The following is a 17,480-nucleotide window of genomic DNA, read 5'->3' as shown; positions in this document are numbered from 1 at the left end:
ATCTTGTCCTCAGGTTTTTGGGCTCGGGGCTATACCGGAACTGATTGTGAAAACTCATAGCACGAATTGGTTTCGTCGCAGAGCGGCATAACTCGTGAGAGTCGTGATTTCTTGTTGGTCTTTAAAAATCTCTCTCTAACTCGTAAGAGTCCCTCTGAAGTTTGCGCCCGGACGTCTGGGGGGGCGACCCCCCCATCTTTGTTTGCCGAATGCGTCTCTGGATCAGAGTGCGTCTAGTAGGTGCCCTACTTAGACGCTCGCTGTCCTCGGTATGCTCGATCGAGCATCCTAAGATACGCGAGTCCATATATTAGCTGCTCCGCGCATCCCGAATTGCCCGCCGCAGCATCTCCGCCACACCCTCCCCTCCATGCTGCTGCTCGCCACTGCCACCGTTGTCCACACGGCGCCCCGCGCCGCCGTCGCCGGCCGCTCCGCTCCGCTAGCGCGGTCCTCGGCGCCTCGCCTCGCCGTCGAGTCTGTGTCGTCGCTCGAGGCGGAGTTTGAGGCGGTCAAGGCCGCATCTGTCGTGGCCGAGGCGCTGGCACCGATGGTAACTGCGTCACCGGCCCGCCGCCAAAGAAAAAGGGACGCGGTCCGCGGCGCGCTGCGGTCGGTCGGCTCTGCCCTCACCCTGCGCCGCACTCTGGACGAGGCGGCAAAGGAAATTGTCGACGAGTCGTGCGACCTGGACGAGCCCGAGGTGTGCACCGACGAGTCCGTGTACCGTCGGACGGTGAGCAGCCTCGTCGGCGTGATGAGTCGCACGCTGCGCTTCTCGCGCGGCGAGGCGACCGCGGCGGAGCTTGCGGCGACCGGCGACGAGATGGAGGCCGGGTGGGAGAGCAAGGCGCAAGGATCGGCGCTGAAGCGGACGCTCGAGGTCTGGGCGTTCCTCGCCTCGGCCGCGCTCAAGGTGCTCAAGGCCTCGAAGGCCAAGGGCGGGCCGGAGGCGGCCTCTGCCGCGAAGACGGCCGCCGCAGAGTTCATCCGCGACTCCCTCTTCAAGCTCGGGCCGACGTTCGTCAAGCTCGGGCAGGTGGCGGCGGCGCGGAGCGGCACCCGCCTCGCACACGCGCCCATGACGCGTGCGTGCCGTGTCCCCTCGGGCAGGTTGTGTCGACGCGGACCGACGTGCTCGAGAAGGAGTACATCGAGGTGCGAGGCGACACGTCCATCACGTGTCCACGACACGCGTGAGCGCGTCCGCGTCCCGCAGGTGCTGCGCGACCTGCAGGACAACGTGCCCGGCTTTGGCGGCGCAAAGGCGATGGAGATCGTGGGCAGGGAGCTCGGCGCGCCGGTCGAGGAGGTCTTCGACTCGTTCGAGGAGGAGCCGATTGCCGCGGCGTCGCTCGGGCAGGTGCACCGCGCCGTGTACAAGGGCATGCCTGTGGCGGTCAAGGTGCAGCGGGCGGGCTTGCGCGAGCTGTTCGACACGGACCTGAAGAACCTCAAGGCGCCCGCCCGCCTGGCTCGGGCACGTCCGACGACCTCGGCCCGTCCGTGACCTGTCGGCGGCACGCCGCGCAGGTGCTCGTCAAGCTGCTCGACAAGTTCGACCCGAAGTCGGACGGCGCCGACCGGTCGTACTCGGACATCTACGAGGAGTCGTCCAAGCTGCTGTACGAGGAGATCGACTACGGGCTCGAGGCGGCGAACTGCCTCCGCTTCGCCGAGTCGCTGCAGCAGGCGGGCCTCGACTACGTCCGCGTGCCGCAGGTCTACAACGAGGTGACCACGCCGCGCGTGCTCACGCTCGAGTACGTGCCCTCCTTCAAGCTGACCGACCTGCCGAGGGTCGAGGCGGCGGGCCTCGACCCGAAGCTGCTCGCCAAGAGGACGGCGGACGCCTTCCTCACCCAGGTCCTCTCGACAGGCGGGGCCCGCGCCCCGCCCACCCCGCGCCCCGCCCACCCCGCCCGCCGCTCCCCCCCCCGCCGCTGCCCCCCCCGCCGCTCCCTTCCTCCGGCTGGGCCGCCCGCGCAGCGCCCTGTCCCTCTCGCGCAGGCTACTTCCACTGCGACCCTCACCCGGGCAACCTGTGCGTGGGCGAGGACGGCAAGCTGGTCTACTACGACTGCGGCATGATGAACGAGCTTCAGCCCAACGTCTTCAGCGGCTTCAAGGAGGCGTGCGGCGCCGTCTTCGGAGGAGGGCCCTTCATCTCCGAGCTGCAGCTCGCAACGAACGCGAAGAGGCTCGTGGACGCTCTCGAGCTGATGGGGGCGAGATCTAGCCGAGACGGGTCTGCCGAGACGGAGCAGGTGCAGCCGGGATGTCGCTCGAGGCTGGCGGGGGCGCACGCGCCTGCGGGCTCCACCTTGCGTGTGTGGGAGGCTGGGCTCCACCTTGCGTGTGTGGGAGGCTGAGCGCTTTGCTGCGAGCGCAGGTGCTCGCAAAGTCGGCGGACCGGCTGGCGGTGGAGAAGCTCGCTCGCTACTTCATCCGCACCTTCAAGCAGATCCAGCAGGGCAAGGCGGCGTCCAATATCAAGACGACGCTCGGCGCAGACCTGCAGGCGCTGACTGAGCAGCAGGTCTTCCGCTTCCCCTCCACATTCACCTTCATCTTCCGCGCCTTCGCGTCGGTCGACGGCATTGGCAAGGGGCTCGACCCCGAGTACGACCTCGCCAAGTTCGCGCAGCCCTTCATCGAGTCGCTGCAAGACTCGAGCGAGACGCCCCTCGCCAAGCAGCTGCGAGTCTTTGGCACCGCGACCGGACTGCGCGCCAGCGACATCGACACGGCCATCACACAGCCGAAAAAGGTTGCGTACCTCGAGCAAACGGTGCGGGCGATGGAGCAGGGGCAGCTCAAGATCCGCGTGCGCTCCATCGAGAACGAGCAGGCGCTGGCGCGCCTCGCGTTGTCTGGCGAGGTGACGAACAAGCTGCTGGCCTCCTCCATACTCCTGAATCTCGGCCTCGCGGGCGTCGGCGCTGTGCCGCGTGCCGTCTGGTTCGCCGCCGCCGCCGTGATGGGCGCGCAGACGGCAGCGGCGAACCTCAAGATTAGTTTGTTCGACAAGAAGGCGGCCAAGTACGAGTCAAAAGAGTTCAACTGAGGCCTCAAGTCGTCATGTACTGTTCGTGCGGTTGGCGGCATATCTCGGAGAGCGGCCGCTGTGTGGTCGCCGAGCACGCCGACGCCCCTAGGAGTCGGGGTCGGGGTGTCGGGCCGCGTGTTCGTATTTGTTCTCTCGCGCTACGCGGTGACGGGTGACGCGTCCGGTTTTCGGTTGAGATCCGAGTGCCGTGTGTCTCACCACGCCGGTGGTTACGGCTCTACACGGGGCGCGACGAGCGCCCCAGCGCGAAACCGCACGAAACAGACAGAGGTGCGACTCTAGCCGGGACGACGGACGAGCGGGGATCAGGAGCGGGATTCGCATGTAATAGACAACAAGAGCCCCCGCACAGCTCAAGAAGAGCGGAACCGCTCAAGGATTTGCAGCGAGCGCAATCAGAGGGTGCATCTGTCACTACACTGTTACGGTACCGTGCTATCTGATGGTCTCAGACCCAGCCGCCCGTGACAGAGACGCGTTTCTTCGCGTCTCTCCCCGCCGCCGGGGAGTCAGCGTTGGACAGAGTATACCGGCCGCTCTGGCTCACCTGGCTCAGGCCAGTCCAGCGTGCCCCCGACGGGCGCGAGGCGCGAGGCGGAGACAGCGCAGGGGCTGGCCGGCCGCCGGCGTTGCGTGCTGGCAAAGGACTAGGCGCGTAGGAGCTTGCGGGCGAAGGCGAGGGCGAGCGAAAGCCGCGCATGGGCGAGGCGGGCACAGCACGAAAAATGGACGGCGAGGGCGGCACGCTGCTGGAGCTCGCCTGATGCGCCACCGCTGCACCGGCGTCCGGGAATACCTAGACTCAGACCAACAGCGTGACGCACTGGCGGCGGCCTCTCGCACAAGGAGTGGACAGCACACCCAGCTCGTCTCGCCCGTCATCATGTTGTAAAACAGCTGCTTTGTGGGCGAAGCCTCGTTGCCTTCGCCGCACGGCACCTTTTAGAGAGGGCGACAAGTGGGGCGGGTGCGGACGAGCGAGCCAGAGAAGCGTGGGCAGCGTACGCAGACCTCGATCCAGCCAGTAGGGAGGCCCTGCTTTGAGTCGGTCGTCTGCATCGGCGGCGTGGCCACGCTACCGTTCCTGGCAGGAGACTCGACGTGCGACTTGACGGCGCTGTCCTCTGTGGTTGGCAGCCCGCGTGGCGACTGCTCCATAAACACCCGGACGAAGCACAGAGTCTGAATGTGCACAGAGGTGCCGCCGCACAGGAGCGCCTGCACACAGAACTTGACGCACCCCTGAGAAGAGGGCGCTCACCTCGTCGCAAGCAAGCGACGCGAGCGCCTCCTGCACCTTGTTCTTGACGCTGGTGCGAACGCTTTTGATATTAATCACGCCAGAGACGATACCGCCAGTGAAGCCCTTTCCAGACAGCTCAAATCGGGTGATTGGGAAGTCCGCGTGGCAACACATGCAGCCTCGAACTTCTCCATGTCGGTGCCGAAATCCGCAAGCCCGACATTTTTTGACAGATCGACCTCAGCGCAACGCAGCAAGGACGGTGTGAGACTGGCATAGATCTCGTCAACCTTGCTGGCAGAGCAGCCCATGGGTGAGCCAAAGGCGTTTCATTTCTAGCTCCCCCTCTGTATCCCCCTGCCCATCATTGCAGGCTCCTTTCGGGAATCCTGGGAGAATTCGAGAGAACTCCCGGCAGAAAAATTCTTCTTTCGCTACAATAGTAAAAGAAAGAAAACGCACTCCCTTCCTCGCGCTGGTTGGAGTCCCGCCTCCGCGCGCGTCTGCACGAGTGCAAGCGACTGGCCGATCTCTTCGCTAGACAACAGCTTGTCCAAGCTCTGGCGCTTAGCGTATGCTTCCTGTCTGGGAGAAGCAGCACCTCTTCCGGCCAACCAAGCGGAGGTGGCGTGGCTGCCGAGTCTCGCCGCTCCTCATCCTCCCACTCCTCGCGTGTGGCTGCATCACCTTCACGCTGCTTCGGGTTCTGTTGGAATCCAGCGCGGAGCCGGAGGACGCTGCGAGGCCGGATCGGGAGGTGCCGCTGCCTCCGAGCCTGCCGCTTTCGGCGATGACTCACTCGGATGCTCTTGCCGCCATGTATGCGGCGAGCGCCCTCGGCGCGGCTAGGAGCGCGGCCCAGGCAGCCCAGGCTTGCGGACAGGGAGCGATACGCTACACGCTCCTCGCCGTCGCCGACCAGGACGAGCGGGCCGTCAACCACTCGTCGGGCGCGCCTTAGGGAGTGAGCCGCAGCCCAGGGAGTGCGGCATCAGCGCGGCATTGGCTTGCTCCGTAGGGGAGCTGGTCTCGAGCCTGCTGCGCGGTACTCTCTGCGATGGCCGCGACAGCGGCGGCAGCCTTTCGGCGCGCGGCTGGCCTCTTCTCTTCTTGCCGCGCTGTGCTGCCCAGAGCGCGCCTCTCCTCCGCGCAGGTGACGTGGGGCGACGCTGTGCCGCTGCGGTCGCACCTCGCGGCGTCGGGGCGTGGGATGGAGCTGTCGACCCTCACTTGGTTTGGAGGCCGCTTGCTCTCGTGCGACGACCGGACAGGTGCCACCGCCGCATCCCCACCCCCGCAGCCGCCTCGAGACACACGCAGCGGTGTGGTGACAAGCAGGGCGGTGTCACTGGGCGGTGTCACGAGCAGGGCGGTGTGGGCAGGGATCGTCTACGAGATCTCGAAGGGGGAGGCGCGGCCGCGCCACATCCTTGCGGGCCCGACCGCCGCCGCCCACTTCAAGTGCGAGTGGGCTGCGGTGAGGCACGGCCAGCTCTACGTCGGAGGCATCGGCAGGCGGCTGGATCTCGCGCCCCGCGCCCCTTCTTCCTCTGCGCCCCGCGCCCCTTCCTCTGCGCCTCGCGCCCCTTCCTCTGCGCAGCCTCGGGACCAGTCACCCCACGACGCAGGCCGTTTCACTCGCCCAGCGGCGCGACGACCCGTAACGACCTCGTCGCCACCATCGACACGGCCGGCGTCGTCTCGCTCCGCAATTTCTCCGCCGTGTACGATGAGCTCTGCCGCGCCGCCGGCTGCGGCCGCGTCGGCTATGCGACGCACGAGGCGGCCGCGTGGGTGGGCAGCCACGGAGAGGTGCGGCCTTTGCGCCGCCGACCCACAGCTGCCTCCCGACGGCCCACGCCGGACTCGTGCCCGCGACCGCGTACTCAGCGGAGTCCGCCCTTTGGCCCTGCGCTGCGCCTCTGCTAGCAAGGCTCGCGATCCGTCGTCGCGCTTGCCTCACCCCCTGTCGGCGGCGCCAGGTGGGGTCGTGGTACTTTGCGCCGCGCCGCCTCTCGAGCGAGCCGTTCGACGAGGCTCAGAGAACCCCCCCCCCCCCCGCGCGCGCTGGCGGCGCCTCTCGCGGCGCTTCTCACAGAGGCACCGCGCCCTCGAGCAGGCTCTCGACGAGACTCGCGCTGGCCACACCCTCTTGCGATACTCCGCGCCGGGCGGGCGGGACGGCGGCCACCCCGTCTCCCTCCTTTCGCCGCGCAGCAGTGGCCCGACCGGGGCGCACGTGTCCGCGGTGCCTCTCGGCGGGAGCAGCGGGGCGGCGGACCCGTCAAGAGGCGTGTCTGCGCTCAAGCTGCTGCCGGGCCGCCGCGACGTCCTCGTCGCCCTCAAGACGGAGGAGTCGGGCGGCCGCGTGGCGAGCTACCTGTCCATCCTGCGGAGCGAGAGCGGCGAGGCGCTCATGCCCGACGCGGAGGTCGCGCAGGGGTTCAAGTTTGAGGGCCTCGAGGTCTCCGTGCCGACGTACGTGTAAGTCAGCCGTGGCCTTGGCGGGAGAGATTCAAGTTGCGTTTCTAGTGCCGGTGAGATGCCGTCGCTGTCCGCCTCTAGTTTGTGGCAGGTTGGCGTGCTGCTTGACGCCGTCACACCGACCCGCGCGTATGTTGTGCGCCACGGACCGATCCCCCGCGCTGTATTATTTAATAATAGTAAGTATTATTGATCTCTCGCGCGTCTCGGGACTCGGCCCCCCCCCCGGCCGCTCTCCCCCCGCTGCGGGCTGGGCTCCCACACACCCCGCGAGACGCGAGAGCCCTCCGCCCCGTGCACGTCTCGCGCGCTTCGCGCGCGTGTAGAGTTCCTCTTCGTCTTACTTACACGTACAGAGAGACGACATGGCAGTAGATGATGCAGAAGGTGCGCGCGCCGTCCTCTCCAGACTCTGTTTTTTCAAGCACCCGAGACGTTTGCCCTCGCGCGGAGCTCCAGCAGCGCGCTCGCCGCGGCGGCTCGATCGTACTGCCGCGCGATGTCAAGCGGGGTCTTGCCCGAGCCCGCCACCGCCGACACGTCGCAACCCGCCTCGGCGAGGAGCGACACCACCGCGACGCTTCCGCTCTCGGCAGCGCCGTGCAGTGCCGTCCACCCCGACAAGCTCTCGGCCCTTGCGTCAGCGCCGGCAGCGAGGAGCCGGCGCACCTCGTCCCGGTCTGCCGCCTCTGCGGCCCGGATCAGAGCCGTCTCGCCGTGCGCGTCGCGCGAATCGACCGAATCTCCGGCCGGCACCAGCGCCGCAACCATGTCGCTCAGCGTCTCCGTCGCGGGGCGGCAGGCGACGCCCAGCTCCGCCATGTCCGCCGCCGCGAGGACCTCCCGCTCGCCGATCGGGACCGCGCCGCCGTCGAAGGCCTCGTCCGCGCTGAGGCGCGCCGCCGCGTCTGCTAGGCCCATCCCGAGCAGCGAGGAGCGCAGCGCGTCGCGGCACTCTGCCGCCGGCACCCGCGCCTCGCAGCTGGTGATGTACCGCTGGCCGGCGGCGGCGGGGAGGGTGGCGGCGTTGACGTGCGCCTGTGCGCAGTCCCGCACGTCGACCGCGAGCCGGCTCTGGACTGGCGACTCGCCGTCCAGCCACGCCTGCACCATGTCCACCGAGAAGCCTCTGCAGCCGCCGCGAGGCGGACCGAAGATCATCGACGGGCAGAGGCTCACCATCTCACCGCCGAGGCGCCGAGTGAGCTCCCAAGCGCGCCGCTCCGACTCGGCCTTTGAGAACTGGTACGGCTCGAAACCAGGCCCGTCCCGACGGCTCACCGTGTTCCAGTCGGCGGCCGAGTAGCTCTCGCGGAGGGGCGTCTGACCCGCGCCGCGCACAGCTGCCATCGAGGAGGAGAACACCAGCCTAGCGCCGTAGGCGGCGCACGCGCAAACCATCTGCTCGGCGAGGAGAAGATTGGGACGCACGAGCTCCGCCTCCATGTCAGCGCACTTGCGAAAGACGGACGCGGTGTGGATAACTGCGTCCATCCCCTCCGCCACGCCTCGCGCCTCGACAAGATCGCAAAGATCGTCGACGGTGCGCACCTCGCTGCACCCGGAAAGGTGCGCCGTGCGCTGCCCGTCCTTGACGACAGCGCGGACGTGGTGGCCCTGCGCCGACGCAAGGTGGGAGACCTCAGCGCCGAGGTAGCCTGCCGCTCCCGTGACGGCGATGCGCAGGGCGAGAGCGTGAGGCAGGGCGAGGAGGAGGAGCCGCATCGGCAGATCGATTTCGTGGTGCGCTATGCGCTTGCGCGCCACGGCGGCAGCCTCACGCCGCACGTGTGAAGACTGCGGGAGTGCGCCTGCCTCCCGTGCATGCACTTGGAGAAGAGGAGAGGAGGACAGGGGAGAGGATGAGAAGAGGAGAGGAGAGGAGAGGAGAGAGGAGGAGAGAGGAGAGAGGAGGAGGGGGAGAGGAGAGAAGAGGGGAGGGGGTGAGAGGGAGGGAGGGAGGGAGGGAGAGAGAGGGCGGAGCGAGCAGAGAGAGAGGAGAGCCTTTGAGCCTTGGCACCAGCCAGGCAGTTGATTTGGCCCTGGCACCAGCCTTGGCAGTTGAGTTGGCCTTGGCACCAGCCTTGGCGGGCGGGCACGCGGGACATGCACAGGCGCCAAGGGGCGCAGCGCCGACAATCACGGCGGTGATTGCGGCGCAGGTGGGGGGACGGGAAGTCCGTCGGCGTTGCCGGGGGCCCAAGGAAGCGCGAGGGAAAAATTCCGCCGCTGAGGGCGCTCGTGCGGCAATAGCCGGGTGGAGGGGGGAGCGTGCCGGACGGGGCGTCGTCGCGCCGTCCGATGGTCTGCTGCCCCGCGCAGCAACCGTCGGGCGACGACCCGGGGGCCAAAAACCCGGCGACGACGGCGCTCTGGATGGGGCGTGACCTCCTGCCTCCAACCTCCTTCCTTTTTGAGCAGGTGTGACGCCGCGCGAGCGACGCTCCGAGATCGCCCGAGATAGCGCGGCGCGGCCCCGAGATCGCCCGAGATCGCGCGAGATCGCCCGAGATCGCGCGGCGCGGCCCGAGGCGAGGTGGATGGGTTGGGAGCGAGGGGGCGGAAGTGGCCAGTGCGGTAGATCGGTCAGTCGGGGCGCGTGAGCCGGACTTGTGAGCCGGACGGCTTTCATTTCTCCCTGCGTTGTTGAGCCAGGACTCAACATACTCGTTCTGTTGCCGTCCCAAACTGTCACTCCCCTTTCTCCCGGCCGGGGCGGGGCGCGCGCGGGGGCGGCGGGTGTGCGGCGAGTGTGCGGGATGTCTGTGGGCCCGAGAGCGATATGCCATGTCCGCCTTGCGTTGTTTCATAACATCGAAGGCTAAGCTCAAAAAAAGAAAAGAGAAAAATAAAAGAAAATTCCGCCGGACCTCAACAGTTATTTTTTTGCCGCGCGCCATCGGTCGTCACATCAAGGCTCCAAACGAGCAGGTGACTGTTTGTGCCGCTCATCGCCTGCGACATGCCGTTTGTTGTTGCGTGCGCGTACGCCTTCTCGGGCCTTCCAGCCCAGGGCTTCTCCGCTCTCGTCCTCGCTTCCCTCGTCGCCCTCGGCTCGGCGGCGGCGCCCGCTGCGGGTTCCGCCGAGCAGGCGAGGGCGCAGCTCGCGTCTCGCATCGCAGAGACGCGTCGAAGCAAGCAGGCGAAGCGGGTCGTGCTCTTCATCGGCGACGGAATGGGCCTGGGCACGCAGTACGCGACGCGCATCTGGGAGGGGCAGCAGGAGGGAAGTCTCGGCGAGGAGCACGTGTCTGTTCTCGATCGCGCGCCCCACGTCGGCGTGACCAAGACGTATACGCTCAACGCACAGACGGCGGACAGCGCCGCCTCGGCGACTGCCTTCATGAGCGGCGCGAAGACCATCAACGGCGTGATCAACACCAAGCCCTCCCTCGGCCGCGGCGAGTGCAACGCGTCGCGCTCTCCGGCCGACCACGCGATGCGGCACACTCCTCCATATCCTCTCCCTGCGTCCCGGCCATGCACTTTAGATTAGGTCTACACAAGCAGGAGAGTCTTACGCAGCTACCCAGCTCGCCTCTTCCCCACAGGCCGCTCGTCTTCATCACGTCCGAGCTGGGCTACCGCAACGGCATCGTGTCGACGGCTCGGGTGACGCACGCCACGCCCGCGGCCGCCTACGCCGTGTCGGCGGATCGCAACTGGGAGGCGTCCGTGCCGATCGCCGACTGCCCGCAAAAGGACATAGGACAGCAGCTCGCGGACGCGATGCTGGGCGGCCAGATAGACGTGGCGATGGGCGGGGGGATGCGCTCCTTCCTGCCCGCGTGCCAGGCGCGGGCCTACGCGGCCGGGATCTCCGTCAGCACGGGCGCGGAGACTCCGGCCGGCCGCGTGGTGATTGTCCACGACTTTGAGGGCGCGCGAGTGGCGTGCGCCGTCCTCCGCGAGGCATCTCCCCCCTCCCCCGCGGCGCTGCGCGCCGACGGCTTCGTGCGGTACTTCACCTACTCGGACTATGTCGGCAGCCTGCGCGTGAGCGGCTCGTTGGAGATCACCGCCCGCCCGAGCGGCGAGAGGGTCCTCTCGTTCGCGCTCCGCGGCGTCGACCCGCTCTGCTCCGGCGGGGCCGGCCCCAACCGCTCAAACTCGTGCGGCGTCCACGTCCACGAGGGCGAGAGCTGCGGCGCGGACGCGGGCGGCCACCTCTACGACCGCGCCGCGCTGCGGGAGGACCCGTGGGCGGGCGTCGCGTACACGGCGACGGCGTGCTCCGGAAAGTCCGGGAGCCGGACGGACGGGGAGGACCTGACGGCGCGGCTCCGCTCGGCGGGCGTCGAGATAGCGGACTCGCGCGCGGGGTTCGACGCGCTGCGCGGTGCGGCCGTGCGGAGGGAGGGGCGCGTTCTGGCCGGCTTCTCCGAGGAGAATGGCGGGAGCCACATGGTGTACGAGGCGAGGGTCGCCCCCCCTTGCCCCACCACCTCGTGTGTGTGGAGAAGTTTACCGACCGTACCTTACCTAGGCGGACCGGAATGCGAGCGTCGCGCCATCGCTCGCCGAGATGACGGCCGAGGCTATCCGCCGGCTGTCGGTGCACGATCGCTTCTTCCTGCAGGTGGAGGGCGGCCGCATCGACCACGCGCTCCACGCAAACCAGCTGCAGAGAGCAGCGATCGAGACCGCGGCCTTCGAGAAGGCGGTGCAGGTCGCGCTCGACTCGCTGAGCCTCGACGACAGCCTCATCATCGCCACGGCCGACCACTCCCACGGACTCATGTTCACGGGGTACTGCGCGCGCGGCTCCCCGATCGACGGGCTCTGCTACCGCATCGACGCGAGCGGCATCGCCGCGGCGGAGGGCCCTCCCAAACCCGCGCCCGTGCCCGAGGTGGACGCGGACGGGTATAACATCACGGTCGCCACCTTCGCCACGGGCCGGCGGCTGCGAGAGGAAGAGCCGCGCAGCGCTGCCTCGATCGCGGCGCAGGGGCCCGACTTCCTGTCGCCCGCCGTCTTCAAGGCTTCTTCGGAGCGGCACTCTGGCGAGGACGTCATCACGTACGCTTGGGGTGCGCAGGCGCACCTCGTCGGCGGCACATTCGAGCAGCACGTCTTGCACCACCTCATGCTTCACGCCATGAGCGCCGGCGGCGAGGACGACCGCATCGAGCAGCGGCGGGGCGGCGTCCCGTGGGTCCCGATTGCCGCCGCCTGCTCGGCGATCCTCGCGGCATTCCTGCTCGCGTGCAGGAGGTGCTGCTGCCGCCGGGGCAGGGCAGGGCAGGGGATTCAGCTGATGGACCAGCCAGAGGCGTCGCACGTGGACCCCACCTCCAGCGCCTATGCGGCCAGGTACGGAGGCGGCGCGTTCGGGAGCGGCGCAGCCGGCGCGCCGAAGGCATTGGCAGAGGGCGGCCGCGCGACGGGCGTGTGAGGGGAAACAGAGGAATGCAAAAGACACACTCTCCGTGTGAGCCGTGTACCTTTTTGTGATATTTATTGTTCCGCACATTTGCTTGCTTGGTTCTGTGTTGCGCGCGGTTCGACTTCGAGCGACGCTTGTTTGTCTCATAAAAAGATAAACACGTTCACTTCTTCTTCTGCTGCCGCTTCTGGTGCGACCCGTCGCCAGTCGCGAGCTTCTGGCGCAGCCTTGCCTGGAGGCGCTCTCGCTCGCGCTCGGTCTCGCGGTCGCGGCCCCACGGCAGCGCGGATGGCGCCGTCGGATTGGCCATAGGCTCGGCTGCGCTCGCGCCATTCGGCGCCAGCCCAAGGGCGGCGAGCGCCGCGTCCACATCGTCATCGTCGTCGCCGCCGCCTCCAGCGTCCTCTGCGCCCTTCCTCTGCTTGCGGCGCTCCTTCTTCGCACGCGCGAGCTGCTTGCGCCGCTGCTCCTCCTCCTCGCGCATCGCCCGCCGCACCGCCTCGTCGGCCGCCTGCCTCTCCGCCTCCGCCTCGCACTGCCGCGCCTCCCTCGCCAATGCCGCCTCGCGCAGCGCGTCGTTGCTCTCCGCCTGTGCGGCCGCCCTCGCCGCGGCTGCTGCGGCCGCCGCGGCTGCTGCCGCCCCATCGCCGTCCGACTGCGCCGCTCGCGAAATCGCCGCTCGGGCCGTCGCGGCCCGCGCTGCCGCCGCCCTCGCGTCCGCTGCCTGCGGCGCCTTGGTCGGCCTCGCCGGCCTGCCCCCCGCCGGCCTGCCCGCAGCCTCCTCCTTGGCCGCCTCCGCCTTGGCCGCCTCCGCCTTGGCCGCCTCCGCCTTGGCCGCCTCCGCCTTGGCCGCCTCCGCCTTGGCCGCCTCCGCCTTGGCCGCCTCCGCCTTGGCCGCCTCCGCCTTGGCCGCCTCCGCCTTGGCCGCCTCCGCCTTGGCCGCCTCCGCCTTGGCCGCCTCCGCCTTGGCCGCCTCCGCCTTGGCCGCCTCCGACTGCGCGGCGACCATCGCCTGCGCCGCGGCCTCGTTTGGCGGCATGCCCGCCGCGGCCAGCTGCGTGAAGAGCTCCCGGACCCGCGAGGCCAGCTGCTGCTGCACCTCGTCCATCGGCGCCGTCGAGAGCGGCGGAGGGGGGGCGGCGGGGGCAGCGGCGGCGGCCGGCGCGGCGGCGGATGGCTCGGACGGCGCGCCGCGCGCCTCGCCGTCCGCTGCCGCTGCGAGCGCCTCGACCTCCGCCTCTCCCCCCCGCACTGCCGCCGCACCCTGTCGCGGCTCCTCCGCCGCCCCCGCCGCGCCCGTCGGCGGCGCCGCGCCCTCCTTGTAGAGCGTGACGAAGCGCTGCTTGCCCTCCCCGGTCGAGACGTGCTCGAGGCCGAGCTCCGCGGCAAGCCGGTGCGCCACCATGCGCTCGAACGAATTGAGCGAGGCCGGGAGCGCGTGCGAGCGCTGCGACGCGTCCGCCAGGAAGCTCTGCAGGCGCGCGCGCAGCTTCGCCTCCGCCTGCGACTCGGTCAGCAGCTCCTTGGCCGGAGGGCGGGCGCCGGCCAGCTTGGCGGAGGGCGCGTGTCGGCCGCCCGAGGCGGCGTCCGCGCCGTACTGGGCTGCCGAGCGCACGTCGGCGTGCTCCTCGAAGTAGCGCAGCATTCGCGCGAGGAAGGGCGTGGCGGAGACCGTGTCCGAGTCTCCCACAAGGCAGACGTGGCGCCGGCCGCGCGTGATTGCCACGTTCATCCGGCGGTTCTCCGAGAGGAAGCCGACGACGCGCTGCGCGTTCGAGCGCACCAGCGAGATGACGATCGCCTCCTTCTCGCGCCCCTGGAAGCCGTCCACCGTCCCCACCTCGAGCGCGGACCCCTCGCCCGTGGCCGACGGCACGGCGCGCTCCGCCGCGAGCTCCTCGCGAAGCGCCTCGACCTAGAAGAAACGGCTCCGGGGAGGTCGTGCGACGCGCCCCTCGAGGGCCCCTCGCCCCGCGCCTCGCACCTGCGCGTTGTACGGCGTGATGACGCCGATCTCGCCGTGCCGCAGCCCGGCAGCAAGCAGCGCGCGGACGTGCTGGCCGACCACGCGGGCCTCGGCCGTGTTGCTCTTCGACTCCGCCACGAGCGGTGAGGCGCTGGGGCGCTTGGTGCCTCCGCCGTTCGCGCCGCCGCCTCCCTCGCCCTCGTCCTCCTCGCAATCACAGCCCGCGGTATCGATGAGCATGAGCGGCGCCTAGCCAGTAGCAATTGGTAGCCAATGGCAATTGCGTCACTCAGAACGGCATCGATCAGCGAAGAGCACGAGCGGCGCCTCCGTCTCGTCCGTCGGGTCGACGTGCGAGAGGTCACACAGACGGTGCTCTGCGACCGAGCCGTCCGCGACCAGCCGCCCGCCTACCATCTCGGAAACCTCGGCGTCATCTCGCGTCATCTCGCGCGAGCCGTGCGTCAACGATCCGCCCGCCATACAGCTCGTCCGACGCCCACGCGCACACGGCCGCGTGCATCCGGTACTGCGTGGTGAGCATCACGCCGAGCCCCGCTCCGTGCGGGCCGCGGAGGAGCCGCTCGAAGAGCGTGACGCCGAAGCCCCTCCTGCCCGCCTCCTCCGACTTGACGACGGGCGGAAGCTGCTGGTGGTCGCCTGCGGGACATGCCCGGGACAGCTCACGTGTCGTGGAAGTCTGACGGCGACGGGAGGGCGGCTGTGCAAATCGCCGGCGAGGACCGCGCGCCGGCCGCGCAGCAGCGCCACCCAGCAGGACGCCTCGAGCGCCTGCGCCGCCTGTGGGACACGTCCACGACACGTCACGGACACGGCCCGGCAGCGGCGCCTCAGAGCGGGTGCGCCGCCTCGTCGATGACGACGAGGTCGAAGGCGTGCTCGGGCGGCAGGCAGGAGAGCGCGCGGTCGGCGGCGCCTGATGCACCACGAACGGCTCGAGACTCGCTCCTCCGCAGGCAGCCGAGCGACGTCGGCCGGCGGCGCCCGTGTTTGTGCACAGCACCACCTGGCTCGCCTCGAGCAGCTGCCTCACGGATCGCCTCTGCCGCTCGGCCAGCTCGCGGCGGAGCGTCGACACCTCCGCCTTGAGAGCGGCGCGAGCGCGCCTGCCTTCGCGCCGCAGCTGGGTGCGCGCCGCAGACAGCTCGCCCTTGACGTCGCGGACGATGGCGGCGCCGTCCGAGACGGCGAGGCGGGCGTCGAGCGACGCGCCGAGCACCGAAGGCAGCAGCCTCGCCTTTTCACAGGCGCAGCCGTGAAGGGCCGGTCTTCACGGAGGGCGCCGAGGGCGGCAGCCGCGCCGGGTGGCCGACGCGCACGACCCGGAGCGGCTTGCCACCTGCCTCTCCGCTCAGCAGCCGCTCGGCCATGTTGTCGACGGCGACGTTCGAGGCGGCCGAGGCGAGCACCTGCCAGGAAGGGCTCCGAGAGGGGTCAGCGAGGGGCGAGAAACGGGAGGAGGCGGGCCGAGGCGGAGACCCGCTCGCCGCGCGCCACCGCCTGCCGGATCAGCTCCACCACCGCCGTCGTCTTGCCGGTGCCGGGAGGCCCGTGGATGAGGGCCACCTGCACGAGACAGTCCCGGACGCGTCACGGGCCAGTGGCTCTGGAGAGGGCTGCCCGCCGGCGCGCGAGGGCCCGCCGGCCGGCTCCGCTCCAGGGCGAACTGGACGGCGAGGCGCTGGCCCGCGTTCAGGCCCCGGTTGACGAGCTGATCCGCCGGCAGCGGCTCGGTCGCACCGAGGGCGGGGCCGCAGCTCAGCGCGGCGCCGTCGTCGCCGTCGAGGAGCGCGCGGCAGAGCGGCGCGGAGGCGGGCGGCAGCCTGCCCGCCCGCAGCGCGGAGAGCGCCGCGTCGAGCCGGCGGTAGGTGACGTCGTTGTGGAGGAGCGAGAGCGTGAGCGGCTCGGCGAGCTCCTCCTCGCCGGGCAGCTCCTCAAACGTGACGGTGAGCGTGCTCGCGCGCAGTGCGGTGATGGTGCACGTCGAGCCGGCAGCCGCCGCCGCCGCCGCCGGACGGAGCGTCGCCATCGCGCCGGGCGAGAGCCTCGTCGGCGGCAGCGGCCGCGCGCCGGAGAGCTGCAGCGTGAGCTGCGCGCGGCCGAAGAGCGCCGTCTCGGTCGAGAGGATGCGCAGCCGGTGCAGCGCGAGGCCGCGCCGCTCGAGCTCCTTGGCCGGGAGCGACTCGTGCAGCGCGTCCACCTCGGCGCGCTCCGCCTGCCGCTCCAGCGCGAGGCATTCGTGGAAGCGCGCGAGCAGCGCGTCCTGAAAGGCGTCGCCGGCAGTGCCGGCCGCGGCGGTGGTGGAGGAGGCCGCGTGGAAGGAGGATGAGGAGGTCGAGGCCTCGCCGTCCGCCGCGCCGCTGGCAGAGGACGCATCCCCACACATATCCGCTCGGTGGCGCCCCGCCGCGAACACCGTGCTTTTTTTGCCTCAACGGCTCGCTCACTCACTCACGGACGCCTGCCGCCGTGGCGCAGCGCGCGCCAGTCCCCGCTTCAGGACGAGCCAGCGGAGTGAATTCTACTCTCGTGAGGCTGTGAAAGCACGCCCAACCTAGCGGATTTGGGTACTTGCCCCCGAAGGCAAGTGCGTCTGTTCACAGCTCACGAGAGTAAGTAAATTCTTGCGTTGTTTAAATTCTTTCTCGTAGGTATAAGAAAGAAAGAAAGAAAACAGACACGCCAAACGAGGGATGGGACGAGGACAGGGTCCCCACCTGCACGAGCAGGATTTTGGAATATTGTTTAAATCTTTGCGTTGTTGAATTCTTTTCTCTGCCCACAATTGCGAAGGCTCAGCGGGATCTTGCCAAATGCTGGTCGCTGCGCTGACGTCTTCGCCCGCCCTTGTGGCTCCGGCCGTGGCGCCGCTCTTCGCCAAGCCGAAGCTGGCGCTCGCGCCGCACTCCGACGCGCTGCGCTTCGCGCGCATGGAGGAGGCCGCCGCCGCGCCCGCCACCGAGGAGGCGGAGGAGGCGGAGGAGGTCGACCCGGGCCCGCCGCCGCCGCCGCCGGTCGTGTACAGCGAGGCGCTGCCCTTCCTGGTGCGGCGCGAGTCGCTTGGGCCGGTGGGCGCCCTCGTCGGCGACGTCGGCTTCGACCCGCTCGGTTTCACCGAGATTCTGCCCCTGGTGCGCCGACGCCGCCCTTTTGCGGCCCTCCGGCGGAGGCTTCGCTCTCAAACGTTGCGCGCGTGACTGTGCAGGCGTGGCTGCGCGAGGCTGAGATCAAGCACTGCCGCACGGCGATGCTGGCGACGGCGCGCGTCTCCCGGCTGCGGAGGGGCGGGGGAGGCGGCGGCGCGGCA

General features: G+C 69.5%; 8 protein-coding genes across 8 annotated transcripts in view; 6 read left to right on the top strand and 2 right to left on the bottom strand.

Moving 5' to 3' along the window:
* The first annotated feature begins 338 nt into the window (after positions 1-338).
* EMIHUDRAFT_467752 (hypothetical protein) lies at positions 339-3,227 on the top strand. The gene is made up of 6 exons (XM_005786082.1): positions 339-1,039; positions 1,114-1,158; positions 1,220-1,459; positions 1,534-1,866; positions 2,058-2,267; positions 2,393-3,227. Exons 1-6 carry the CDS (start codon positions 371-373, stop codon positions 3,065-3,067), a joined length of 2,172 nt encoding a protein of 723 aa, XP_005786139.1. The 5' UTR covers positions 339-370; the 3' UTR covers positions 3,068-3,227.
* A 1,660-nt stretch (positions 3,228-4,887) lies between these two features.
* EMIHUDRAFT_229455 (hypothetical protein) lies at positions 4,888-5,274 on the top strand (the record flags this gene model as incomplete). Its single annotated transcript, XM_005786081.1, has 1 exon — positions 4,888-5,274. The coding sequence occupies one exon, from the start codon at positions 4,888-4,890 to the stop codon at positions 5,272-5,274; it is 387 nt and encodes a 128-aa protein (XP_005786138.1).
* Positions 5,275-5,463: 189 nt separating this feature from the next.
* Positions 5,464-5,829, top strand: EMIHUDRAFT_43184 (hypothetical protein; the record flags this gene model as incomplete). The annotated part of the gene is made up of 2 exons (XM_005786080.1): positions 5,464-5,584; positions 5,696-5,829. Coding segments are annotated over 2 exons (255 nt in total), but the record flags the coding sequence as incomplete, so codon positions are not given.
* A 252-nt stretch (positions 5,830-6,081) lies between these two features.
* Positions 6,082-6,801, top strand: EMIHUDRAFT_313965 (hypothetical protein; the record flags this gene model as incomplete). Its single annotated transcript, XM_005786079.1, has 1 exon — positions 6,082-6,801. One exon carries the CDS (start codon positions 6,082-6,084, stop codon positions 6,799-6,801), a length of 720 nt encoding a protein of 239 aa, XP_005786136.1.
* A 314-nt stretch (positions 6,802-7,115) lies between these two features.
* Positions 7,116-8,605, bottom strand: EMIHUDRAFT_363842 (hypothetical protein). Its single transcript, XM_005786078.1, has one exon. It carries the CDS (start codon positions 8,520-8,522, stop codon positions 7,218-7,220), a length of 1,305 nt encoding a protein of 434 aa, XP_005786135.1. The 5' UTR covers positions 8,523-8,605; the 3' UTR covers positions 7,116-7,217.
* Positions 8,606-9,759: 1,154 nt separating this feature from the next.
* EMIHUDRAFT_229451 (hypothetical protein) lies at positions 9,760-12,195 on the top strand (the record flags this gene model as incomplete). Its single annotated transcript, XM_005786077.1, has 3 exons — positions 9,760-10,211; positions 10,349-11,219; positions 11,284-12,195. 3 exons carry the CDS (start codon positions 9,760-9,762, stop codon positions 12,193-12,195), a joined length of 2,235 nt encoding a protein of 744 aa, XP_005786134.1.
* Positions 12,196-12,308: 113 nt separating this feature from the next.
* EMIHUDRAFT_467751 (hypothetical protein) lies at positions 12,309-16,559 on the bottom strand (the record flags this gene model as incomplete). The annotated part of the gene is made up of 7 exons (XM_005786076.1): positions 12,309-14,101; positions 14,171-14,401; positions 14,664-14,812; positions 15,143-15,410; positions 15,493-15,582; positions 15,671-15,739; positions 15,846-16,559. 7 exons carry the CDS (start codon positions 16,557-16,559, stop codon positions 12,350-12,352), a joined length of 3,273 nt encoding a protein of 1,090 aa, XP_005786133.1. The 3' UTR covers positions 12,309-12,349.
* Positions 16,560-16,986: 427 nt separating this feature from the next.
* Lhcf69 (light harvesting protein) overlaps positions 16,987-17,480 on the top strand; it is a gene marked incomplete at its 5' end in the record, with an annotated part of 1,396 nt that continues 902 nt past the window's right edge. The window contains 3 exons of the mRNA XM_005786075.1: positions 16,987-17,157; positions 17,230-17,304; positions 17,379-17,438. Coding sequence (XP_005786132.1) covers positions 16,987-17,157; positions 17,230-17,304; positions 17,379-17,438 — 306 coding nt within the window. The remainder of the gene's footprint in view (positions 17,158-17,229; positions 17,305-17,378; positions 17,439-17,480) is intronic.

Source organism: Emiliania huxleyi, assembly GCF_000372725.1.
Source record: "Emiliania huxleyi CCMP1516 chromosome Unknown EMIHUscaffold_155, whole genome shotgun sequence".
NCBI classification, from domain to species: domain Eukaryota; phylum Haptophyta; order Isochrysidales; family Noelaerhabdaceae; genus Emiliania; species Emiliania huxleyi.
This window is presented reverse-complemented; position numbering and strand designations above follow the sequence as displayed.

Bases quoted from the DNA above. Each gene is read 5' to 3' on its own strand.
- EMIHUDRAFT_467752 (XM_005786082.1), top strand. From the start codon at position 371: ATGCTGCTGCTCGCCACTGCCACCGTTGTCCACACGGCGCCCCGCGCC. The intron at 1,159-1,219 runs GTGCGAGGCGAC...CGCGTCCCGCAG, and splicing joins TCGAGAAGGAGTACATCGAG to GTGCTGCGCGACCTGCAGGA. The intron at 1,867-2,057 runs GTCCTCTCGACA...TGCGTGGGCGAG, and splicing joins CGGACGCCTTCCTCACCCAG to GACGGCAAGCTGGTCTACTA.
- EMIHUDRAFT_363842 (XM_005786078.1), bottom strand. From the start codon at position 8,522: ATGCGGCTCCTCCTCCTCGCCCTGCCTCACGCTCTCGCCCTGCGCATC.